Genomic DNA, 27,964 nt, shown 5'->3' on the forward strand with positions numbered 1-27,964 from the left:
TAAAGCTAGTAGGCCTATTTAGAAGAAAACATAATTTGACAAACATAACCTAAAATTTATTTTTCACTAAGCCAATTACAGTTTGTCAGCTTCCAGTTTTAAATGGACAATTTATAAACAGTTCTATGGTACATTAAACATTTCCAACGAGCGTATGAGTCGAGAGGGAAAATAACCCGTTACTGGGCGAATAGTTTAAGAAACTGTAACTCACAGGCAGCCATGTTGGATCTAGGAGGGAGTGGTGTTTTACTGTTCAGCCGTCCCAGCAGTTGAGCCGTAATGGCGTCAGTAGCGCGGCAGAAAGCCGTGTTCAGGGAGGAGGGCGGACTCATGGGGACGGTTTCCGGGTTTCCCTTCCTGGGCTGGGGCAGCGGCAAGAGGCAAACGGCTCCTGTTGATTAACAATAATTCAAAGTTACGCTCAGGTAAGGCACTGCTCAGTGGTTTGTTGCTTTTGTGTTTGTTTTTACAAACTGTTTGAATGAGTCCCAGCATGGGGAAGAAGACACACCGGAGAGGCGGTTGAAGCCTTGCTGGCAACATGACACCAGCCGCGGTAACAACTGCTGCTTGCTAAAGTTTGACATGTAACGTTTACTAAGTTTCAGTGCTGTGTTACACTCAAACTCGGCTTTTCACACGAGGAGAAGACATCACAGTTTAATGAGCTACGGTATTTAACTGCGTGCGTACACATTTTAATGTCATTGTCCCAGTTGATGTTTGGTAAACTCAGTCAGTGTCTGTCAGACTGGGTGTGGTGGACATCCAAATGTTACAGTCACAGAGGCCTTCACACACGTTTCAATCTCCAGTGACTGAAGCATTGATTTATAATCTCCTCGATTATAGGACACAAATGTGCAAGTAAATATTTCCCCCTCTTCAGATTTTCATAACAATGATGATAGCCTTGGTGTCATTGAACTCATTTATTGTCCCATTGTTCCAGTTCATGCTTGATAACTTCAGGGAAACTCCACACTTCAGTGGGCATACATATTCCTAAATCAACCCCATATAAAATCTGCATCAGACATCAAACATGCTTTTCAAAGCATTGACTTCCACAAAGTTCCTGTAAATCTCTTCTTATGTTCCTACATTCCTGAACTCTGAAATCGCTTTCTAACATCTGATTAATCCTTGACCTTTGTGAATGCACATTTGTGCAAAATACATCTTGTGTTTAGACAACTTTACAATAACAGTGGGAAACAATGACATTCACATTATGTGTCTGTCTAAGATGTGGCGGAGGGCCACTATTGAAGAGTTATCATCCATCTTTGCTTGTGTTTATGGCTCAGTGAAAACATGCATATTTCACTTCCTTTCTTGCTGAGTGGTGAACTCTATGGGCACGATGGCAGGTGGTGTGAGCTGTTATCTCGGGCTGGCAGCTGCCCTTTACTTCAGAAACAATTTAGCTTTTTATCCAGCTGGACACAGATCAGTTTGCTATCAGAAGGATAACATTTCTTAGTACTGAAAGACATCTCAGGGCTCTGATCCAGCACCTTCACCGCTCTCTTACCTTTCCCCTTCCTGCAACTTTATCTCACAAACACTGGCGGGCACAGGAGCGCCAGGGAAGACATCTGTCTGACACTATAAACTACAGGGGGATGTTTCCTCTCGTTTAGCACTATGGTGCGAATGGAAAAGCAAAACTTGATTCAAATTGGTAGACCTGAACTATTGTGTCAGAGATTTGAATAATGGTGTTACACGGCAGGATACCTTTTGTTCACTAGAAACACTGGGTGAAAAAACGTTATCAAAATAACTTTGAGCCCTTCAAGTACCAGATTTATTCTGATAACATTGTCATATTTGACATTTGATTTACTTTCATCCACTATGCTGTAGTCGGTCAAGTAGATGTTTAGGGCTGCAATTTACTCTTGCATAATTGAATAATCTGTCATGACAATATATATTGTGAAATTGTTATTGTTTGCGAAAATTCAACTGAGATGGATTAACTGGCAAAAAGAACGTCTGCTTCTGGCAAATTAAGCACATGAAATTCCTGGCAAGTCCTGCTCATTTTACTCATTGAGTTGCAACATTGTCCATAATGTTGATGTTAAGAGATATTAAAGGGATATCTACCTAATTAGTAATGGTATGGTAAGTTCTCTTATTGCCCAACCCTAATATCTCAAATATTTTTGAGATCAATTGTTTCGTACGATTAATTAACACAAACATTTTAAAGAAATGTCCATCAAAATTTCCCAGAGCACAAAAGTGACCTCTTCAAATTCCTTGTTTTGTGTGACCAAGAGCCCTAAAACCAAATACATTAACTTAGTTCAACACAATAAAGAAACTGGAATGGCATTTTTGCTTGTTAAATTACTTTATGATTAATTGTTGCTCTTTCATTTTCTGTTGATTGACACTTTCTTACTTAATAATATACAAGAAATATATGCAAGTTATAAAAAAGCATAGCGATTTGAGTTGTGATTCAAGAGTTGTCCTTTATTCTGTCATTTATTTATTTAATCCTTTTCAATATTCTCCCATTCAAATGCCGATTTACCAAACATAATTATACAGATCATTCCATGGCCAGAAACGAGCATGGAGATTAAAAAAATGATATGAGCTGCACTAAAATGTTGGTTTCACAATTAATCATCCACATAGAGATCTTTTTCATTTTGCTGTACAGCAGCTGTGTGAGTACCAGAGTGTTAGGATAACATTTTGTTGCTGTATGACTCCCACTTGTTTTTAGTCATTTCCTCTTCTGTCCCCATCATCATAAACGGCCCATCCTGTGCTTTAAACTCTGTTTGTGTGTTATGAACAGGCCTGCTGGTTTCCTCATGGTTGAAAGGCTTTTCTATTCCGCTTATTGTGGCTTTTTTCCCTCTCTCTGGGCTCGTATTGTAAAGCCACATTTAAAAAAAAAAAAAATCAGTATTGTATTATTATTTCTGTTGCCCATCACCATTACCTTTGGCCCCCAAGAGCTACTTAATAACAGTCTAGCCCCCCTGTTTATGTGTTGCTGTGTGTGTCTTTACATGTGTCAAACATCACTTTATTATGCTCCATAGCTCTTGGGTCCCTGTTGCTGTGATCAGTTGCCAGTAAAATCCCATTTTTGTTGTTGTGCCACTGAGTTCACTAAATCTCCATGGTGCGAAATTATTGTTTCAATGTTTCAAATAAGAGCAAAAAGGCTTTAATCCACCGAGAGCGGGTGTGCAGACCCTTGACACTGCTTGTCAGGAAGGAGAATAGTTTTACCAGCACTGCTGCCCCTTCATGGCTTCACTCCAACCAATAAGTCAACTGTTAATGCATTACATGCCAAGAACTTCGGCTTTACTAAGGTGGTATTCTTTCCCTTTTGGCCCTAACTGTTTAATCTCCCCCACGTCTGGCCGGTTGATTAGCTGTGTGTATGTGAGTAAGCAGCTCAGCAGCCCGGCCGATTAAATGGCCATTATTAAGAGAGTATTATTGAATTGTGCCTCCTGCCTGTCTGTCCTGTTGTGTTGCCTTTGTGATATTACAACTGCGATATTGGAACGGTTTAATTAATCTGCTGCCGGACTAATGCTGGTTCCCACAGAGCCTGTCGAGGAATAACACTTGTGTGTGTGATGCACATGAATACTCCTGTGTGGGCCGCTACATTAAATTAGATGTTCATTAACAATGAAAACACATTTAATATCGTTTTTGCTGTGTTTTAATGGCTGAACCTAATGATTTAAGCCACGCTTGTGTTGTGGCTCTTGGGAAGGTCAGTCTATCACTTTGCTCCAAACTAGACTTGTTCTTTCGTGCCACCATGAGATTGACATTTTAGTTTTTTTGTGAAATATCTCAACCACTAATGTATGTATTGTACAGAAATTCAAATACCCAGAGTATGTATCCTAACAACTTTGGTGATCTTCTGAACTTTTCTCTAGCTACACCATGGGGTTGACATTTGAGGTTTTTAAGAATCAATGTCTCAACAACCTTTGGATGGACTGCCATGACATTTGGTACACACATTGTTGTTCTCCACAGGATGGATTTTCTTAACTTTGGTGATTCCAGTGTCCATCATACTTTCCCGGAGACCAAGTTGACATATGCAAATGTATTGTTTTGAAAAAAACATACTTTCTTTTTTATTTATTTACATTTTCATAGGCGTCATAGCCTGTTTGTTTGACTGGGTTCACCTTTAGACCTCTACAGTCCTTACCCGGCAGCCCTCCACCCTATATTATTTATTTTTGACCTCTCCCCTTTCTGTTCTGGCATGTGGTCGGACCTGAATCTGGTCAGGGGTGAGGCACGTGTTCTCCCTCCTCCCCATAGCTGAGCTGCCGTGTATAGGAAAGGCTTCAGGAACCAGAGGGATAAACAGCCATTGTTCTCCCTGGGGCCTGGTGAAACCACCTTGTCAGTATGAGAGATCTCTGCCCAATTTCATGTAGATACAGGGGGCCCCCCGACTAACATCTAATAGATTTAACAGTGTGAAGTGGTTCTCCAAGTGTCCACAAATGTGCGTTTATCGCAAGCCAATGGAGAAAGGTCAATCCAGATTCCCATGCCACCTCTTTTTCCCCATTACATAACCAGAGTACATCTCCTTTTGGCACACACGGCAGCCTGCCTCTTTCTAATGCTTATCACACTCCACCTGTCAAGGGCCAGTGTGTTGGTGATAAAATGGAGCCTGTTCTTCCTGCTCAGTCATTATGTAGCTAATTTATCAAACGGGTTTGTTGCTCTGTCGTCTGTTCAGGGTCATAGAGTGGGACAGGAGCACGGGGTACATACGACAGTTTAATAAGAGTCTGGGAACAGACTTGTTGCCCTGAGCTCTTAATCTCTGCTACTTCCGTGTGATAGTGTTAAAGAACAGTGTAGTCGTTGGCCTAAGTGAACGTCTCAACATGGACTCAATGTATGTTGTTACAACATAAATATAATGAGGTGGAGTTATCTTGTGTGATTCCTGCTTCAAAAAAGTGAGCCACATAGAAACAAAGATAATACTAGAATCTAATACTACATCTACTACTTGAAGATTTGTGATTTAAAGATAACCGTGGGTCTTCATTGCCTGTCTAATTGCTATCTTATGGCTACAAAGAGGCAAAGTCCCTTTCCTATCCCGTGTCCTTGATGGGACTTTGTTTCTGAAAACAATGTCAAGAAAGTCACAGTTTGTCATATTACTAGGGCTGTCAAGCGATTATATATTAAAAAATAAAAAAATAAAAATAATAATAATCTAATTAATTACATGCTTTGTGATTAATTAATCTAAATTAATCTCATATCAATATTTGCTGTGAGAAGCATTTCAAAATATTCAAATGGATTTGCAAGATGAGTGAATCAATGAGTAACATTATGAACTGGTCAACATGTCTTTTATGTCAATACTATTTCTCCAATATTTTGTATGCTTCAATAATCTTAGACATCACAGACCATCAGTTTGACATAAAGTGCAATTTAAAATCTGGCATAAAATCTTTCAATAAACAATATCTTTAAAAGTTGTGTCATTTGACACCATCTGATGGAGTTGTTAATGGTGCTAGGTAGCTCCGAGCTAGCTGCTAAGTGCTTTGCGTTGAGGTGATATTTCATTACATTACAGGCCATTTAGCAGACGCTCTTATCCAGAGCGACTTACATTGAACTAAGTACAGGGACAGTCTCCTTGGAGCAACTCAGGGTTAAGTACCTTGCTCACTTCACCATTTCAGGCTTGAAGTTCTCCGATGGTTCGAACATTCTTTGCTGCAGGAATCGCACAGAACGGAGCATCAACAGTTACATCCGGGACTTTATTAAATGTAAACTTTCCATTCACTGGGCCAAGTAGCGTTTTCTTATCCGCTTCCATCATGTTGACGAGGCTGCTGTGGCCGCACTGCGTCGGTTGACGTAAAGGGTCAAGGGGCATTGATTAATCTGCGTTAATTATTTTGTCGCGTTATTTTTTCTGTGATTAATTAATCGAAATTAACGCACTAATTTGACAGCCCTACATTTTACCATTATGTTTTTTTAAAAGATAATTGTTAGGTCTTTTTGTGCCTTTCATTGTGAAAGGAGCGAGAGGGATGCAGAAAGGGCCCCTGGCCGCTGCTGCAAGGACCTGCTCTACCTGGTGACCTACGGGGGCGCCCCAGTACTATTATGTTTTGTGTGAAACCAATCAGGGAGCCACATCTCTCATCTTGCTAAATGTACGTCACCAACACTAGCGAGCTAGGTAACTTAGCCATGTTCCATGCACACATGTAATGTTATCTTATGTTATGTGTTTTATCCAATGACTCCTGGTCTTTTTATCAGCCGGAATTAAAGGAACGAGCAAGACCCGTCATTCATGTGAGCAAATCTTAGTATGAAACACACAGGCATCGTAGCTTCAGCGATAGAGAAAGTTATGAAGTAATTTAGGCAACTGTTTGGTGTGTAGTCTTTCTATTTATATACTTTCACAGTTGTTTAATTCAACAGTTTTACAACTTACCTATGGCTTTCTTGACTTTTTTGAAATTTATCTTTCCAAAAATCATATGTGTAATTGATGTCCCAATTCAAACGGGATCAAAAGATTAAGATAAAAGATAAAGCCGTACCACTAGACCACTAGGCCATAACCACCCTCACGGATTACTTACAACGATGCATTCTCCTCCTGTCTTGACAATATTTCCCCCATAAAAACCAAACCCGTCTCCTTCACACACTCCGCCCCCTGGTACACTGCCTAACTCCGCCTCCTCAAAGCCAAGGGCCGTTACCTAGAAAGACCTGGATGCCTACAAATCCTTTTAGTTTTTAAAACCAAAACTGACACAATTCACAAACAGCTGGTCGCCTGGTCCTACACGAACCATCATGGACTGTATTATTATTATTATTATTATTAATAATAATAAATGTTTTGGAATGAAGAACCATGATTTAGCTTTCTTAATATACTTAATTTGCCGGATTTTACAAAAACTCACATTCCTGTTTGTTGTTATCTATGAAACAAAGTCTCTAAAGAAATTTACTGAAACTTGAGATGTAAATGTGTTATTTCTAGCATTTCTGGTAAAGATTTGACATAAAGTTTAGTTTTACGAAGAGAGCTTCAATAACCAATTCAAAGCACAATCCATCTGGCAGCAATAACTTTTAATAATATCCTTATATCCCATTTACAGCCTAAATACAGTATGAAAATGTCATATTTGCCAATTATCTTTGTCTAACACTGTAAAAGCAGCAATAATATTAGAAAATCAAAAGAAAATGGGTTCAAACTGAACAAAGGAAGAAAAACTAATCCTACCTAATGTGTGTGTGTGTTAGAAAGCAACATTCAAAATCTGATCAATATATACTTTGGATGGATAAAACATCACCTAAAGAAATAAAACAGAATTCCAAGTTTTAAGTTTAAGCAACCTTTTTCTTTTTTTTAAAAATCTTCAGTGAATTCTTGAGAGATTTTTATCAAGATGCCTGGAAGAAGTATTTTCCTGGCAGGGGGGGGGGGGGGGGGGGGTGTTGTTCTTAACTGTTTAAATCACTAATTGAAATATCTTCTTTTTTTCACCAGAAATCCAGAAAACAACAGCTATGTCTCAGTCTGGAGAGAAAGGGAAAGTGAGTAACAGACTGAAATATCCCCACATTTTCCAGACTAAACTATGACCAATCGACAGAGTATTCAGGAGGGGTTTCTAATAAGGCAGTGGTGATTAAGACTCATTCTACTTGTAATCTCATGCACACACGCTGCACAAGCATCCAGAGAGGAAATCCTGTATAAATGTGTAAGTGTTTCATGGCTAGGCTTACTGCCCGTTGGAATTTCTTAATGTGCATCATCATCAATCTCACTCTTATACGCTCGGATGCATCTTTTACTCACCTCATAAAATTATGAAAAATGTCAGTGAGTGAAAGGAGTAGTAACGCATAGAAAATCACATAACACCAAAGTTACATACATATTGTTTCCTTGTATCTGAGTTACTATGACAATAATATATGTCAATACTTCCCTAACAACTGCAGTTTTGACCCTTTGAACTTTGATTTCTATGTGTTTTGTGCTCTACAGTTCCCAGATGCAACAGGTTACGTAGGGTTTGCCAACCTCCCGAACCAAGTGCACCGAAAATCAGTGAAAAAGGGGTTTGAATTTACCCTTATGGTTGTAGGTGAGTGATCACTCTTTTCTTTTGAAGTAAACTATATGATTTATTTTAGAGAATCAAGTTTTATTTTCCCTTGTCTCTGTTTTACAGGGGAGTCTGGATTGGGAAAATCGACACTTATAAACAGCCTGTTTCTCACTGATCTCTACCCTGAACGCTACATCCCTGGTGCAGCAGGTATACTCCACAGTACACAGACACACACACACTTACACAAATATGCACACTGTAATAATAGAGAAATGTCTGCTGCAAAGTCTCCAGCAGCGCATTATTTCAAGAGGAATGTTGGGAATGCCTTAGTCTGAAAATATGACCCTGCCCTTCTTATGACTTGACTTAGGTTAGGACTTGTTCTGGCTTGAAAACAATTATCCAGGCCCTCCCTGGTCTTGTTTGTGCAGATAAAAAAAAGTAGCTCTTTTAGATGACAAAACCCTTGATTTAATGTTTTACGGTGTATCGACCTTCTTGAAGCAGCCTGCGGTTGTGGCAGCTCTGCGGCCTGTGTAGGCACGTAGCTCAGGCTGGACTTTTGGATATTAATGTTCCACTTGGGTACTGAGGTGTCAATCATTCTAATAAATTATTCCTGTACTTCCACTCCACAGAGAAGATTGAGAGGACGGTGCAGATTGAGGCATCAACTGTGGAGATCGAGGAGAGAGGAGTCAAGCTTCGTCTCACCGTGGTCGACACCCCCGGATACGGCGACGCCATCAACAGCCAGGACTGGTGTGTTTATGTGCCGTGGAGGAGTAGGGAGTGATTACAACTCGGGACATGTTTCCTGTCCAGCATGCTCTCTCATCCTTCCCTCCTGTCCTCAACTACTCCCTTTCTTATGTTTCATCCCAAACTCCCATTTCCTACCTCTACTCCCTCTGCATTCCCTCTATCTAGATTTCCTGCGTGTGTGTCTGTGTGCCATCCTCATGTCAGTTAGTTCAATGTAGCCTCTGTCCAAAATCTATTTCCTGTTGATTGTCCTGCTATAGCTGTACCTTTACTCTCCTGGACCAACATACTCTCCTACAAGGGTGACCCAAAAGGACACAACCAACAAGGAAATAACTGAAAAAAACCCTTCCCATTTGCTTTCTCTCTGCAGAATCTGCTTCTCAATAATTACATAAATATTGTACTAATGTAATTACAAGACGTCAAGTTTTCTGCAACTATACAAAAAGGAGCTGAAATTTTACTTTGACTATCTGAATTTTAAAAGTTTATCTAGTAGACTTTAAAGGGTTTCTCAGCTCGTAAAGGAACATAAACCCCCTCAACTGATACAGTGATGTATCTCCTGACATAACCTGACAGCACACTTCTGAGTCATTGTGGGAATCTAAAACAATATTTGGCGCAGTTTCTCCTGGACAGTGAAGCCCCTCCTACACTTGTTCCTTGATAGCCTTCAAAATGACGTGTGATTTCCTTCCCTTTTATTGTTATTCTCAGTGTTGATGTTGCAAAAGTGTTTACATGGTCATTTGGTGTGATTTAATGAGGCTTACGTCTGCTTCTCTGCCGGTTTGCCTCTGATGTCAGCTTCAAGACCATCATTCAGTACATCGACAATCAGTTTGAGCGATACCTCCACGATGAGAGCGGGCTGAACCGAAGACACATAGTGGACAACAGGGTGCACTGCTGCTTCTACTTCATATCTCCATTTGGACACGGGTAAACAAACTCTCCTACGCTCTCTGAAGTTGATATCTATACCCAGCTGTGGTTTACTCTGGGGGTATTCAGTACATTCAAGATTACCTGAAAGAAGACTTAACATTTGAGTCCCCTTCTGTCATATTCATGATTTGCCTGATTTTGGTGTATTTTTGATCGTAAGACCTTTGAACAGTAAACATTCACCCACCAGCACACATTTAATGTCGACAAAGCAGAACTTCCTCATTTTGGCACCTCTCACCTCCTAGTAAAGTGACACCATAAATATGTTATAGCATTGGTTACTGTATCTGGCTGGTTAGCTTACACTTCCAACGGCCAGAAAAAGGCATAATAATTGTTGTGCTCCTATTATGGTGCTCTATATTTAAGTTATTGTAGTTGCTTAAATTGAGCAGTGACTTCTGTTTTGTATCCCACTGCTGTCATGTCATTTTACATTACATAATTCAGTGTTATCACCTTTTAATTCCCCCTCTCCTGATTTCCTCTGTTTTCCAATGTGTCCTTATAGTTCTTTGTCTTCATTAAAATCTTTTTCTATGCTAGTCTAAAGCCTCTGGATGTGGAGTTCATGAAGGCTATCCACAGCAAAGTCAACATAGTCCCAGTCATTGCCAAGGCTGACACACTGACACTGAGAGAGAGGGATCGCCTGAAGAGAAGGGTGAGTTTGATGTTCACACACACACACACACACACACAGATTAGATTTTTGGCACAATGAAAAAAGTGGAACGTGGCATTACGTGTTTGTCCCATCTGCAGTTATATGGTTTAGCCATTAGAAAATGAATCACTGAATGATGCAGATGCACTAATAATAGCAAAATCATTTATTCATCCTTTTTGGCAGCCTGGTATGTCAGAGTTTGTGTTCGTGTGAGAAAGCACACATATACTTCCCTGTTTAATTGCAGTGATTTATGGCTTGCACATTGTATTTTTGATGATACTGCCAAGTAAAGGGAGGGACGCCATATAAGAGAGGAAACATTCGAAGGGATATACACAGGAAAAGAGTGTTGTGTATTATATAGAGGCAGCACATCTCATCCATTCTCAACCAATCACAGATACTTCCTGTTGGAAGCAACCCAAGTGTCTGCCTGCCTGCCTGCACACTCCTCAGTTTCCTGATGTCCAGGGGGGGAAAGACAATGTAATACAACACATATACACCTAACTGCAACGTGTTCAGCTGATGACCTCTACTTAATGGGTTCTTCCTTGGCCCATGCTACAACCAAGTTTCATGTTTTTCTGTAATCTTGCTAAAATTCAGACAAACCAAACGAAAACGTTACCTTCTTGGCTGGGGTATTTAAATGGGAAGAAATTCATGGCTTACACTGTAGATAGCTTGTTCTGTGCTTCAGAATAGAGCTGAAACAATTAGTCAATCAGTCGAACAATGGAAGATTTATTGGCATACCTGTCAACCCTCCCGTTTTTCCAGGGATTATCCCGTATTTTTCCTTCAATCCCGTTTTCTCCCGTTTAAATATTTTCCCGTAATTATCCCGTATTTTTAACCTTTCAAAAAAACAAAAAAAGGCCTAATTAAAAAAAGTGTACAGTGGCCTCCGGTAGAGAGGTTGGCAGTATTATGTTTAACATTATCACACAGAAGAAGAAAACAGGAACAATAACACAGAAGAAGACGAAAAGAGATGGATGAGAGTCACAGTGAACGGGAGATAGATGGAGACGCAGTTGTACCTGCCAAAAAAGTTCAAACTTTATGTAAGTACCAAATGAGAGGAGACCTTCCCTTATTTATTAAAGCAGAGTCGGGCAAACTCATGCTTTTTGTAAAGTGTGCCATTCAGATGTTAGCTCTGCACACGGCGGAATAAGCGATGTTAGTCAGCATGAACAATCGTCCAAGCACGAGGCACAAAACATACACTGTCAATGACAATTCATGACAATTCATGTGTGACAAGAACTGTGTCGGAGGCAGACCAAGTGACCAAAGCTGAGGGAAAGATGTCGATGCTTTGCGTCAAAAATAATGTAGCCTTCAGCTTCTGCGTTGATTTCAGTCGCAGTGTAGCGGACATGTTTCCCGACTCTGCCATTGCATGAAGTCCTCGTCGGGGGAAACAAAAGCCACACAACTCATCACTCATCAAATAAATTGATGATATTAACTAATAAATAAAATACATAAATTGTATAAACATGTCTGTACAAGTAATACATACTTTACATAAACATGTATTTCCAGAATGTCCCTTATGTGTTTACATTTACATTATATGGGTAGGGGCTGGGGGGCTGAGAGCTGTTCAAATATGGGCGGAGTCCGGCAAAAAAATTCCTTTATTTTGAAATTCCAATGTTGACGGGTATGATTATTGGCCACTATTTTATACTCCATTAAGTATTTGAGTCATTTTTCAGCAAAAACGGCAAACACTCTTTGGCTCTAGCCGCTCAAATGTGAGGATTTGCTACTTTTCTGTGTTTCTATATCATTATAAATGTAATATCTCTGGGTTTTGGACGTTGGTCAGACATCACCACGTGAAACTTGGCTTTGGCATTTTTTGCTGTTTTCGGTCCTTTTTTATGGGCAAACCATTAATCATGAAAGTAATCATAAGACTAACTTATAATGGAAGAAAAATCATCAATGCAGTCCTAGTTCTGAAACAATGCAGACAAAGTATGTGCTTTTGTTGCAAATTACTTTTTTCATTACCCTTTTTAATTGGAAGTCCGCCTGTCTCTCCACCTGCTCGTTGGTGCCCAGACCTCCCACCTGCCTCTCATTCAGGTCTTGGAGCCGGTGGTCTGGCAGGGTGTCAGCAGGCTGACCGGAGTCCAGCTCAGCTCTGTTGCCTTCAGCAGCCAGTCTGCTTTGTTCGAGGCTCCCACAGTCGCATTGCTTAGAATTGCTGATGCAGCAGCCTACGGAGACAGGGTCACAGTTTCAGGACTCAGTCTTTTTACTGAATTTCCTAAAACAACAAGATCTAATGTACTTCATTAGGTTAATACAAGAACTCGTGACTACTTATTCTATGTTTCGCTCGCAGAACTTGCTCCAGCATCAAAGGGTCAATTCCTCCACTGTGTTGCCCTTAAGAGACCTGCCAGTTGAATTGTGCTCAGTACAGTTGTTTTGTGTTTTGACCTTCCTTAAACCTTCTGAGTGTTCCTCTGGTACTTAAGATGAACAAAACCATGTTTCCTGCCAACACTGACCCCCGCCCCAATCTACAGAAAACCCCCAAGCTTGTTAGCCCTCTGATCCAGCTGGCAGGGTGTAGTAGGCCAGCTGTCTTGATAATAGACATAACTCTTGTTTAATTTTGTTCATGTTTTGCTTTTAAATCAAATCACTGATAGACATATACTTCAAAAACATACATAACAATACCAGCGTACTGGGAAATTCTAAAAGTTGGGCAGCGGAAATACTGTGACATTATCACTCTGATCTGACCTCTTTACTGTGAAATAGTCCACAGGACTATCTATTTAACAGACGTTGTTCACATGCTCCGCTAAGTGTTCCCTTAACAGACATTTCCCGCTGTACACTAAGGAGCTGCACAAAACTCAAGCACATAGGCCCACACACAAACACATGCACATTACCCAAATCCATATGTTTTGTAATCCAAGCAGTGAAGAAAACATGTTTTATTTCTAATCTACATTTATACACAGGTCTCTCTGTACTAGTAACGCACGCAAAGAAAGTTCCAATTTTAGTTTGACGGTATCTGATGATGGTGAGTTCCTGGACAAGCCATTATTGACAGGAAATGCAGACAGTTAATTGAGCTATCTGCTCCACATTTAGAAACCGCACCATGTGGGAGGGCATGTTATCTCCTGTTCGGGCACATTTTGGGAAACTTTTATCTTCATTTCAATTTGTAAAAATGAAGTAGACTGCCGTAGTGCTCCAGTGCTGTCTGATTGTGTGGGGAATGCTACGTTTTGGTCAATGTATTTCAAATCTACACAGTAGGCCTGATTTTATTCAACAGAACTGGCTGCATTCATAGGCATTTCATTAATCGCTTTAACAGGCAAATTCCTGCTATAGAAACCTGAATATTTCTGAATGTTCTTTTACATTTAAATGTGTAAAACAAATACCAGGACAGGGAACAAAGTATGCAGCAGTATAAATCACTTAAGTTGTGTACTTGCATTATCCGAAATGATTCCAACAATGTTCAAACTTAGGGAAACCTGTTATTTTATCAAGGTAACGGTGCATCTTTCAGTTGGTCTCCTGTCAATGGCGTCATATTCCCCGAGTTGTTCTGACTTCCGGGAAACACGTGAAACACCAGATGATACGTCAGAGAGAGAAAGTTAGTTAGCAAGTTAACGTTACGTTAGAAAACGTTACATTTATTATATTAGAATTAAATGATATAACATGAATCAACCTGACTTAACGTAACATGAATACAACTTTAATTAAGCATGATTTCTGCTTGAGTCGCGTCACATAGACGGTGGTTGTTGAACAATGAACACAACAAGTCCCATAATCCGTCATTAAAGTCTGTCTTTTTTATATTATTTTGGTTGTGCAAGACCCTTGCGTTTACTATATTTGTATTATTCTAGGCCTTACAAAAAACATGGGGTGACATCTGATTATTCACTCATTTCAGACAATAGTAGCTATTAAAAAAAGGGCTCTTAGTTTTCCTGCCTTTACTGATTTATCACGGTAGTCGGGTTTCTTGTGTGCATGTAAATGTAGTCATTGTGAATGGTAAGTGTTATAGTAATGCTCATTCATCTCTTTAAGTGTCGCTCAGGAGAACAAATGTATCATGCGCGAGTATTCGTTGGTTCAATCAGATTAGTTGAAGTGGCTCTTAGGTATACGTGCCTGAGTCCTCCCATACAGACCAGTACATTGTAGCAGGGCACCAGGCCTTCCTTTGAGGTCAGAGCACCAGCAGCCAAGAACCTGCCACAAAGCCGAGTGTTGGAGGATGATTGATAACCCCCAGCGTTTCTCCCACAGTATTTATTACTTTTTTGCAGGGTACTTTCTCACCGTTTAGAGCCGTTTGTCTCTCAGTAAACGTAACCCCCCCCCCCCCCCCCTCTCTCAAGGCTTGTCCAGTCCTTTCTCTTATTATTGGGGGGGAAACAGCTTGTACAGAACAATATGTTTCCTGCAATATGTCAAGACTGTTCCACTGACGAGACACAACCTGCTGCCCTGCGCAGTTCAGGCTCGCGGACAAAGTTAACAAACCTCCCATCATTCAGCTTTCATCCCCTTAGTTCTGCTTGCCTCTCGCCCCATCCTTCCTCTCCTGGCAGTGCCTCACTCACCTCTTTCTTCCTCTGCGTCTTTGTGTCCTCTCTTTTTAATTTGCTCTAATGCCAATTTCCTTCACTGGGGTCGATGTAGTCTCTAGCTCATAAGTTGCCCTGAGGAGGGTATATTGAGGGACTGATCCTCTCAGTCTGGGACCTTACAGTCATATCCTGTGCAGGGCTTTAGTCTCAAACTGCTTTACTGGCTGTTTTCTGTTTGAACCTAGAGGACCATACACAGCTGGTTTAGACTGGAATCCTAATGGAAGCAAAAACATACAGATGCCTCCTTTTGTCCGAACAGAAGAGTGCTTATGTTTCTGTTCTCGCCCCATATGATCTGATTAGTAAATTGATAGAAAATGTATCTGTGATCTCATTCAAATATTTTTTTGTTTTAAGATTCCCCACTTTCAGCTTCTCAGTTGTGAGTATTTGCTGCTGTTCTTGTCTTTCGTGATAGTTAACTGAACGTCTTCACAAATTAAAAAGTTGCACCGTTACTTGATTTACATTTAGAAAATAACTTGTGAATTAACTTTATTTCACAGAGTAAAATTTGGTCCAAATATTAATATAAAATTCAATGTCCTTTTAAAAAAATGTAAAGTATATGAAATCTGATGTAAAAAAAACAACACTCTGGTTGCCTTTCTGATAAAACAAGCGGTAAGAAAGTTGTATTTAACCCTTTTATGATTATGAAAGTTTAGCAGAAGCAGACCAGAAGCATTTTTGCCACAGACTTCAACGCCAAATCTGTGACTCAGCTCTTCCTCTGTTCCCGCACAAGGCTGCAGACGAGAGTGCAGCCCCTTTCCCTCCCTCCACCCTCTGTTTTCCTCTCATCTGTGTCTTCCCTGGTCCCTGGTCCCTGGTCCCTGGCCCCTGGTCCCTGGCCCCTGGTCCCTGGCCCCTGGTCCCTGGTCCCTGGTCCCTGGTCCCTGGCCCCTGGTCCCTGGCCCCTGGTCCCTGGCCCTGGTCCCTGGTCCCTGGTCCCTGGTCCCTGGTCCCTGGTCCCTGGTCCCTGGTCCCTGGCTTCATCTCTTTTCTTTACTTCTCACAGCATCTTGTCCTTCCCCCCGTGCATCTCTGCTCTTCCGTCTCCCTTGCAGATTCCCCTCCCCCCACCCCCTTAAGTTTGTCCCGTCAGCTGTCATATTTCACACTCAGCCGAGGCACTGTCACAGTTTCCCCCTCATTGTCTGACTCTCCCAGCCGCTCCACCGTACTCCTGCTGTGTGAACCAGCTCTACGGCCTCGCTGGGACACATTATCCAGTATTGTCACCAGGTTTTCTTAAGTAGCATTAACAGAAAGTGAAAGAGTTTTAAAACAGAGGATGAACTTCAGCGTTCAAATAATTTGAGCTAGAAAAGGAAATGATGAGGCCGGTAAAGACAGCTGATCAATGATGTGTAGGTATGTGAGTATGACGTTCAACTCTATTTTTAAGTTCTTTCTTTGTACAGGAGCCCCATGAGTAAACGTTGATTGGTGATTACTTTACTGCTCCTGTGTGAGTGTGAGGTGTGTGTGTGTCCCTGGTCAGCTTATGCCCGGGCCTTTTCCTGCCTGTGTTTGAAACACGCGGATATATTTATTTTTCTGCCCTCCAGCAGTCATTGTCCCAGGTTATGCTCGAAGTTTCAGCAGATTTTAAAACAATAAATATGCGCTTTTCCTCATTGAGCAAGCAGCTCTATTGCACACAATCATCTGTTCTCAAGTGAACAAAGTGCAAGCTGGCCACAGTGTGAAAACAGCAGGTTTCCCTGTTGGGGCCAACCTGAAAAGATGGTTTCCGGACTTTGCCGTGCTGCTAAGAAGTCACTTTATTTGCTGTTAAGTTTGTTGTTGAGAACCTTTTTGATTACTAGACCAAGTCACAAAAGCCTGATATGTGGTTGAAATCCTAAACTCACACTGTCCCCTTGTAAATCTCACTCGGATACAAGACTACATGAATAGCTCGATTGTTCCTCCCATGCTCCTTGATCAGAGGGAGAGGTGGGTGGTCTTAACTGTACTAATACTTAGCTGTGTGTATGTGGGTACGTAAATCGTATGACTCCTTCACATTGCTATGGTTGTGCTTACCTTTGATCAGTGCCTCCAGTCTGTGTCGTCCCCTCAGACTCTGACTGAATATATCTGGATTGTGTGTCTGTGAACAGAAAGGTATTGGTTTCCCGGTGCGTGTGAGAGTCTGTGTTGTACGAATACTTTTAGACGGAGATGGTATTTGAACAGTCAGAGGGATTTGCTCTGTAGAGGGTCTGAAGGTAATCGTCCATCTGTGGTGATCCACCGGCCTCCTGGAGCTACAAAGCTCCAGACACGTAACGCGTAAACTTTTTTCCTACTCCTGTCGCCAGATTATACCAGTGAGGCAACAGTTGGCTATGTGTGTGTGAGTAGGAGACTGGTATGAGCTTTAAATCCCTCCGACCACCCCCCCCCCCCAGATCAGGTATTGTTGGGGCTCCCTCACCCCCTCAGACTCCCTGCAGGCAGGAGAGAGCCGGTCTGAGGAATCAGCTTTTTCTTTTCATGCTGCCAGACCTCTGCTGTTTGTCTTATTCTTATTTGTTTGAAATATGAATTAGTGACGCACAGCTCAGTACTCTTCACTCAGTGAAAATATTTATGTTTCTTTACAGATTCATTTAAAATCCACGTCGATGCCTCGTGGGAGAGACCGGCTAATTGTAGCCTTTTTTTAATAGAGAAGTCTTGTTTTGTTGGCAGAAGAAGAGAAACCTCTTGAAACTTTAAAGGCTTTCTATCACTCTAGACTTAGATCTATAACTGGAGATGCCAGTACCCATCACGGTATTCTTTCTTTATTTTATGTGGAAAGAGACTGTATTTATGCTAGTCCAACTCGTATATAATTTATATTCTGGACTGTTGAAATTCATCAGACTCACTAGTGCTTCATTTTTCCAGGTTTGGTCTTACCAGAGACTGAAGTTTGCTGCTTTAGCTGCAGTAGAACAGACTTTAAACAAGAATATTTGTTTAGCCGATGTGATAAGCCACTCTGACGTATCTGACGTGACTCATCTTGTTATACAATTAATTAATAGATTATAGCCTAAACATTAGCCAAACATATTAAAATAAATGTTGTTTGTTGTGTGCTAAAGCGTCTTTGTTTTCATGTTTTATTCTATTTATGATGTTAGCTGGGCTAGTCTCTGTTTCAGGTGATGGCCCACCTCCACTATAAAAACACTTTGCAAATCCTGTACAGTAACCGGACGTTTTTGTGTCTACAGTTTAGTTGCAAAGCATGATTGTAAACAGCATTTAGGAAATGTGGAACAATCAGGCAAACATGTAAACAAGGAAATGGGCCTTAAACCCTTATACAGCATAAATGTGTCACTGGAACAATGTTGAATACTGAAGATGATGAGGAAAAAAATGTGCTTCTCCAAATATCTTGCTTTGGGTAGTTTAACCCCTTTAACGCAAAACTCTCCCCTTGATTGTGACTTTATATAACTTGAGCACTGCCTGTTGCAGAGGTGGTTGCATCACTTCACATCTTTCCACTTAAGTGCAGACATTTCTTTGTCAATGATACAAATTAAATAGGTGCAAAGTAAGCAGTTGTTTCACTGATATGTAGAAACATAGTTGGACCTACATGAGTCACATAAGGGCTAGAGGGCACTCGGCAGAACGGATGTAACGCTCACCATGGCCAGGATTTTCCTTTTAATGAACTCTGCATTCTAGGAAAAAGGGCCCCTGCCCCTCAAAATGTTTTCTCAGTATGAAACAAGGTTTAAAAGCAACTGAAAGCTGATCAGATCTTCTACTTCTAATGGCAATGATGCACCGTTTCATTCCCATGGCCACTCTGCAGAAGCTGGCAGGCAGCTGTGAGGTTACATAAACGTTACGTAAAAGTGCTGCTGGTCTGGACCTGATCCTTGCTCTTCTCAATCAGGGTTGATTAGTGTCGAGATGCAGTTTGATTGTTTATAGGATCTCTCTCTCTCTCTCTCTCTCTCGCTCTCGCTCTCTCTCTCTCTCTCGCTCTCTCTCTCTCTCTCTCTCTCTGTGCATTGTTGATGTCCTAAGAATGCTTTGGTACATGTTTCTACTTCCAAGTATTGTTCCCTGTTGGAGTTTAATGGATACAAACAGCATGTCAGGCCAGAGGAGGCTTAGCTCTGACCTCAACACTCACACTACAGCTGTATTATTGTTTGTGTTTGTGGTTACCTGTTGAATGTCAGGGCTGCAATGCTCGCCACAATCCCCTCTTTTGTGTCTTTGCTCTTTTTCTTCGGCAGCTATTTGTCTGTGCCAATGTTGTTTGTCCAGGATCCATTTGGCATCGCTAGAAGGTGTTTGAGTCATTCATATTGTTGTGGGTTTGCTTGTGAGAATGAACAAATCGGGAAAATATTATTCCCACAGGTTGATGTGATGAAACGGTTGATCCCCGTAATGATGGGTTTGCACCCGGTTTCATTATGATTGGAGGTTTTGGTTAAACTTGCTCTGCAATTGCAGAAAAACTGCTTAGCCACGTCTCGCACGGCTTCACCCTGTGTAATTATATCTATGTATAGACCTGCGGGTATGCTATATTTGGGCTACACATAACCGCTACAGTATATTTAATACTGCTATTCCTAGTATTCAACGAGCCTGACTTCTCACTGGAAATACACGCTTCAACTGCAATTTGTTTAATTTCTAACCCATTTTCTAGCTGGACAACATCGGCCTCCACCCTCTCACTTATCAAAACTGACCGACCATGACGGAATATTTCCACAAACAATGTAATGTGAGCCAGAAACATGAGGGGATAAATCTTAGGCTTCCTTTTCTAATTAATACTGAGGCAGAGTCTTGTGTGGCATTGTTTGTCTGCAGCCCTGACAGCATTGAGTAGACCTGCACGGCCAACCATAACAGCACAGGGATGGGTGGGGGTGGGGGGTGTATTATAGCCCGACAGGATGGTCATAAAATCAAAATGGCTCCCACTGCCAACATCTCTGTGCCAACGAAAATACACAACTTTGAGGAGGAGGCTGGTGTAACATTCGGGATTACGACATACATTGTGTACAGTAAATCAACAGGAGACAACAGGGATTTGGAGCAGGCAGTGATGATGCCTGAGAGGTCTTGATTATAGGTGTCAGGCTGTACTAAGCACATGTTACGGAACAGAATAATTCAGGTAAACAGACATTTTGCAGCTTTTGGTTTAACAAAGTCTGGATACTCATGTTTGTGTGACGACCATATTTTATGGTGGTTTGCTTTCATGAAATATGTTACCCGGTCTTTGTCGGTTATTCAGTGAGCTGGTTGATTAGTGGTCTTTCTGTTTGAATGTTCCTGTTTTATCACATTTAGAAGTTTGTCTCTCTCTTATCTACTTGTGTGACTGGATTTGTTGTTTGTCTCTTTTTTCCTGCCATTGTGTCGCGTGTGTTTATTTTCCCGCTGAGTTCAGAGTTTCCCAAGATTCTTCATGCCCTGCCCCACCAGAGTGATGTTTATCCAGCCTCCATGTTCGACGGATCTGTAAATCATGTGTGAGAAAAGGAGGCTCTGGTCCTGAGTCGCGCTCTCTTCTGAGTCCCGCAAAGTCTGTTTGTTTTTAGATCTCATCCACAACAATACCGAGTCTCCCCGCACACACACTATCTCGCACACACTGCGCACAGAGCTCACTGAGAAAACAAGCGACAGCCATAACAAGGGCTCAAACAGGAGCTGCGCTCTGTAGGAAAACCTGCGCTCACTTCCCAGACTCCTGGCTGACTGACCACTGTCCTATTATACTCTGCAGTACATGAAAGTCCCCAAAAAGTCAGGAAAACAACACTTGACATTTTTTGGCTCCGTTACATAAGACTACATTGTGGATTTAAAAATTCTGCTCTTGGGAAAACAAAAGAAAAATGCAGCTTTGATGTTTAGAATAATAAATACTGACATCTGTCCCAGAGGTAGCGGGGAAGAAAGCTCCTTTGTTTTACCTTGTTTCTTCACCGGTCGGCCTATGAGTAAAGGGAGGGTGAGAACTTTGTTTCTGACCCTGAAACGTACACAGACCAGTCATTATTTTTCACCTGTCTACCCATTCTGCTTTAATTAAATGTGTTGCTACAACAACTGCTACTCACTCATACCCTCCTATTAGTCTGTAGAGCTCTCTTACTTTCTGTTTATGGATCAGAGTGGCAGCTGTTATTTTGTCCATATGACTCACAGTTTACAGTGAACACACACTTTATATATTTATTTAGATTAATTACGGAAACCATGCTGGAATTGGCTGTAGCTTTCATTGACTTAAATAAATATAACTCATATTACAGTACAAGTAAACTACAGTACAAGTACATAAGTATAGTATGGATAAGTAACTTAAAAACTAGAATAATCAATACATTATAAGCATCTACTTCACAAAAAATGAAGTACGCAACCAATTTAAAGGTAAAAATGTTTTACAAATGGAGACAGTTTATTAAAATATATATTAAAAACAATAGGGTCCTTAGTGGTTGTGACAGTGAGACTGTTTTACTGGCTTTCTAGATCCATGGTTTCTGGACTGTTTGAGGACAGATTGTTAATATAGAGTCAAGCGGACCCTCTGGTAGTATCTGCAGTGACAGTTTTGCCTGTGCAGTGGGACATGTCAGGAGGTCACGACCCTGCCTGCTCACCCTGTGTTTCTCTTGTTTCCACCGCTCAGATCCTGGATGAGATTGCAGAGCATGGGATCAGAATTTATCAGCTACCTGACGCAGACTCTGACGAGGACGAAGAGTTCAAGGAGCAGACCAGAGTCCTGAAGGTGAGAAAGGGACACACAGCTGATGTTGGCTGATACGGAACTACGTCAGACACTTTCCTCTGCTGGTTTAATGATGGAGACTATTCTCTTCCTATTCATCCTCGCTTCCTTTCACTGACTTCATCCCCTCCACTCCGATAGCTTCATTTTCCTTATCCCTTCTTCTGACTTTGTTTCTGTCAGGGGCCGTCTAACCTTTATCTTCCTCCCCCAGGCGAGCATTCCCTTTGCTGTGATTGGCTCCAACCAGCTGATTGAGGTGAAGGGGAAGAAGATCCGTGGTCGTCTCTACCCCTGGGGAGTTGTAGAAGTGGAGAACCCCGAGCACAATGACTTCCTCAAACTGCGCACCATGCTTGTGTGAGTCTCCCTGGCAATAAAACTTCTTAAGTAATAGGATTTTCGGAAGAAAAGTCTTTTTAAAACCTTGACCGTACTTCATCCTCATTAAGCTGGTTGTAAAAATGCACTACAGAAAAAGCTTACAGGGAAACTCTACTGCCTCCCAGTGTGTGAAGAAAGGATTGCATGTGTGTTTGTTACAGGACCCACATGCAAGACCTCCAGGAGGTAACTCAGGATCTGCATTATGAGAACTTCCGCTCAGAGAGGCTGAAGACAGCGGGCAGGTGAGACGCTGATTTATATCATTCAAACAGCACATGAGCTGCTCTATTTCAAGTTAGGTTTTTAAACTAACGTGTTTGGTTTCTCTGCAGGGCTGTGGATGAGGATGTGGTGGATAAAGACCAGATCCTGCTACAGAAAGAGGCCGAGGTAAGAGCACACACACAGCATCTCGTCTCTCTTTGTGCTAAAGGTGTGTCTTTGTTGATCCAATAACATGTGCATACTCCTAAAAACGTATTAAACGATGGTATCAGATTCGTATTAATAAAATAAATGCACACATGCCATATGTATGTTGAAAGAGTTATTGGTTGCTGTAATAATTACTCCTCTTACTGGCTGTGAAGTGTAGCACATTTCCCTGTTTATTACTAGGCAACAGTGCTTAAAGGATCCAACACTTGTTTTTTGACAGTGTGACATATAAGCAAGATAAATAGAAAGAAAAGGGATAAAAGGACACACAACAACATCAATACAAAAAGAGATGGATGAAAACAGAAGGTTACCAATATTATAGCAAAGAATAATAAAAGCTAACATACAAAATACACATCGTAGACTTAATTACCGTGAGTTATACATGCACACTTGGGTTTTGGCAGGCGACTCACTCAATTTCAGGTGTTTCATCTGAACAGTTCATTTTGAAAACTTTAACAATTTGGTGAAATATGGCTGCATGCTTCGGTAAGTGGCCGGCACTAATGGAAGGTGTAAGCCGATAGTAATTATTTGTCTTACACATGCAAATCCACCGGTATGGGTGGTGATGGCCTTGTGGTATGGCTTCCAAATTCAACCGTTGTGAGTTCAATAGCAGGGCTGCCACCACTCTGGATAAGAGCGTCTGCTAAATGACTTGTAATGACCTGTAATGTATGGCCCTTTGAATCCCTGTGTAATGAACTGTGTCTGTCTTTCAGCGTACATATGAGCATGTCAGTATTGTTTTAAGACTTTACAACCACACTCAAGCAGTAGCCCAGTATTGTATGTAGTGAAGTGTAAATGCAGACTCACCCTGACTGTGCAGGAAATCTGCCTTGTCATCGTTGTTGTGCATTCGTCATTATAATATTAACATTATGGCCCTGGTTTTACTAGCTGTCTATTCTTCAGTCAACAAGTCTTGTTTATTTTCACCCGACTTTCTCCCATATGTATTGTTTACATTTTGCGCCATACAGCCTGCACGTCATCAGGCAATAACCTGTTTCCTGATTGCTGTTGATTGGCTTGTTTGTGTTGCTGCTGCAGTGCACCGTAGTGGGCGGGCGGGGTCCAATCAGAGCTGTTTGTAAACAATGTGCCCAGGCAGGATATGCCATCACTTCCTGCCTGGATGTCCGGGCCCCGGTTTTATGGTGGGAATGACCTGTGAGGAGTCCGAAACACACAGCTGGAGAGACAGTAGTCCATCTGTTTTCTTGTTGTCAGGGTGGGAGGAAAGGTTACAGTAACTGATGTTACTGTACTTCTATATATTATAAATGAAAAGGTAACACTTCATTCTACAGGTCCCCGGTTTCTTAGGATAATCATTTTCTAGGCAGGAACTGACAAGTAACTGTTAATTCTTTAAAAGGTTCCCAGAAAGGGCTATGTCATTTTGTTCCAATAATAGGAAAAATGTTCAATTATTACACTTCCAATGAATAAAATCTAATTTATTGGTAGTGTCAGTGCCTGTGCATGTAAGCTCTGAAATGTGTCTCTCGAAGTAGATTTAAAAACAACACTCAGAAAAAGGTTTCCAATGAAAAAATAAACATTCAATTCGGTTTAAAGTTAATATTTTAGTAGTTTAGTTAAAAAACAAAGGTAAGTCATCTGGTTTATGCCGTCACATTTCATGTGTTTCAGTCTCTTTAACCTCAAACTTGGCTGTCAAACGGCTGTAGATCAGTTGAGACTTCAGGTGCACATGACTCTAGATTCTTACATCCAGATTTAATGTACACATTCATGATATTCCAAAAACATAAGACCAGAGGAAAGTGAAAAGCCTGCATGCTGTAGTTTTGATAAAAAGAAGAAAGAAACATCTCTGACGATGATTCATTTGAAGTTCTATACTCAGCCACAAGATGGCGATATACGTCAGAGAAAGAGTTTATTGTTTAGCGGTGTGCCTCATGATCGATTTTAAAAGCTTTACATCCTCATTGCCCGTGTTAATGACTTAATTCACTTTATTATTATATTATAATTTATATTTATTATATTATTTATTTATTTATGAGCCCATTGTTGCCTTCATTAAAATGTGTTTTCATTTCAACCATTATTTATTTATTGTTTGACATTGATTTTATGCTCCATTCATTTTTAAACACTTATTAATTTACTATTACAGCTGCTGTGCGGATATAAATATAGATGGTATTAAGCATTAAAACATTTTGATTTACTCATTTGAATAATGACCTACAGTACCTGCAGTAAAGTAGCAGGTCATCTTATAAAAGTAAAGACTATTTACTACTATTAAACTATTTCAAAAGGAAGTCAATGAGATGCTTTTTCATTTTGGGGATGTCTTTAGGTGTTCATCCAGTCAGTCAGCGTATGTTTGTCTCTCTATAGATTGCACTTCCTTTCTTAGTAGTGGGACATTGTGGTTTACACGTGGACGTGGTTGGCGACATGTTCTATAGTGAGCCTTTAAGACCACAAGCATCTAAATGGTTAAACTATGAAGTGTACATTAATATTCAGCCTAACTGTTGAAGGTCTAAACCAAGTTGGTGAAATAATGTATCAGCAGGTTAAAGCAGGAGTCCTGTCAGTGCTTCAGTTTGTCTTTCTTTAATCTAGAAAGTTAAACATCAAAACTTGTTTCCTGATTACTTTTAATTGGCCTTTTTCTTTCTTTCTTGTTTTTTGTTTTTTAATTCTCTGTTGAATGTATTAAATGTTTCTTTATTGTTTTTTCTTCCTATTTATTCGGCTAAATAAAACATTGGATTATCTGTAAAATGCATCGCTGAAAACAGTTTTTATCAGTTTGTGAGAAGTTGACATTTTGGAGACGTGTGGTTTTCACAGGGAAGCGACGTTGTGCTAACTATTCTTAGATATTACATATGCATATGTATTCTTGTGAAGCATTTTGTGATCTTGTTCTATGAAAGGTGCTATACCAAAAACTGTTTACTTACTTACTCGGCACATCGTAAGAGCAGTTACTGTTTAAAAAAACCATTTGCTGTTTTAAGCTTTCGGTTTTACTTTAAAACGCACACTGGGCCTTGAACTATCTTCACCTCGTGCTGGTTCTAAAGTAAAACTGAACGTTTGAATCGGCAGACTTCTGTGTTGTTGCTCTACTCTTAAACGTTTTAAATATCTGTGGATCTCCTGGTTAATTAGGTCAGTTTGTTTCCTATAAGTTCTGCTGCCAGAAACATGAAACACTTCACTTCCCTGCAGAGGATTTTTCCATGCAAATATCTGCCCACTGCTGGATGTTTAGGAAATCTAGAGTTTACTGAACTGTTTATGAATCCTGTTCCAAGATCATTTCTGATCATCCTCTGATATTAGCAAACACTACGATGACAAATTAAAAGGGCAGCATTTTAGGAAATTTGTTTTGAGATACATCAATCAATAAAGTGACGAACCAAATTGAAATCTATTGGTGTAAAAATGATAATGGGTACTTGAAGGAAAACTCTCCATCGTTGTGATTCTGTTTCTATCTTCCTTCTCTCTCTGTAGCTGAGACGCATGCAGCAAATGATCGCTCAGATGCAGGCACAGATGAAGATGAAATCAGACGAGTGAAAGAGTCTCAGCAGAAGGGAAACACGGTGATCACAACGCCCCCAACACACACACACGCACACACGCACACACACTTATAAACACACACCTGGTCCTCCTCTGTATCCATCCCTGCTTGCTGACATGCTGCAGATCCACCAGGAGTCCAGACATCCAGGATCACATCATCTATATATGCACACCACCTTTTCTTCTTCTTCTTCTTCTTCCCTCCAAACATCTATCTATCAGCTGTGCAGGAGCTTCTTGAACATATTGTCAAGACTCTACTTACAATCCACATGTAGATCTCGCTAATTATCCTATTTTTTGCTTACTAGTTTGCCGAGTGGACAACATTTACAAAGCAGTTGACACGGGGAAACATTTTTTATACTGGATGATTATCACAGACATCTCTGTTATTTAGTCTTTGATCTTAATTATGACTCCACAGAGCTGCCAGTGACAATGGTACTGAGAGGTTTTACCATCACACTATCACATTTACCAAAATATATAGGAATTATGCGTTGTCCTGAAGTCCAAGCTTCAGATGGCATCTTTTTCCATTTACTTTGCTCTCAGGTTAAGAACATATTTTAACCTAAAATTTGAAGAAGAAAAAAACCTGTTTGCTTATCATGTTTTCTTTTAGAGTGATGTTATGAGGGAATCATTAACCCATCATGTTTATCTCTGGATGGTTTCAGATCTTCAGTGCCTCAGTCTGATAATGCAATAACTATAAATATTACGTGTGGTTATGAATGAGGTAACCTGTCCTCTCAGAGAACAAGAAATGCTTTCTCTTTTAATTGTTTTAAACTACAAACTTAATTTTGTAGCCAACACTACATACTTCTAGGCTAAAGTTTATTTGGCGTTTAGGCTGGAAAGCTAATATATGCAAGTAGTCAAACATTATAGTTATGACGAGAAACAACTCGGCTTTTGGATCACGTTGAAGCTGAATAAAAATGCCATGTTGTTAATAATTTTTGTATTTATCATCAAGAGCTGCATGATCTTTAATGTCCGTGCCAAACTACAGACTGAAAACTAATCACACTATTCAGTCCAGGTTTTTTAATGTGTCCATATTTGCTTCAGTGATGTTGTTCAACATGTATAATGTTCTGTTTGTGCACAACATGTGCAGCCTTTACGATACTGTATTTGAGCTTTCCCATTTACAATCAGATACTTAACTGTTTAAATGTTCTGTGTGTAAACGCCTTCCAGCCTTCTGTTTAGCAGTCTCATCTAACGGCTGTCATTGATGTGTTGTTGGCGTCATTTTGTTTTTCTGTCTTTTGCTCTTTTATGCAAATATGTCTCTTGAATTTACTAAGACACACATAACTATTATTTCATATCCATATGTCAGTAAAGACTTGTTTTTAAGACGTAAACACTTTTTTGTATTTCTCTCTGGAATAAAATTTGTTGGAGAACAAAAAGATGACACTTGTGAAATCTG

General features: G+C 40.5%; 1 protein-coding gene across 1 annotated transcript; it reads left to right on the top strand.

Moving 5' to 3' along the window:
- Nucleotides 1-236: 236 nt before the first annotated feature.
- zgc:63587 (septin-2) lies at nt 237-27,949 on the top strand. Its single transcript, XM_029438766.1, has 12 exons — nt 237-428; nt 7,616-7,662; nt 8,123-8,222; nt 8,310-8,396; nt 8,831-8,954; nt 9,771-9,905; nt 10,461-10,578; nt 21,979-22,080; nt 22,295-22,440; nt 22,626-22,709; nt 22,800-22,857; nt 26,437-27,949. The coding sequence occupies exons 2-12, from the start codon at nt 7,636-7,638 to the stop codon at nt 26,500-26,502; spliced, it is 1,047 nt and encodes a 348-aa protein (XP_029294626.1). The 5' UTR covers nt 237-428; nt 7,616-7,635; the 3' UTR covers nt 26,503-27,949.
- Nucleotides 27,950-27,964: the final 15 nt, after the last annotated feature.

The sequence above is a fragment of the Cottoperca gobio genome, chromosome 9 (genome assembly GCF_900634415.1).
Source record: "Cottoperca gobio chromosome 9, fCotGob3.1, whole genome shotgun sequence".
Classification (NCBI taxonomy): Eukaryota; Metazoa; Chordata; class Actinopteri; order Perciformes; family Bovichtidae; genus Cottoperca; species Cottoperca gobio.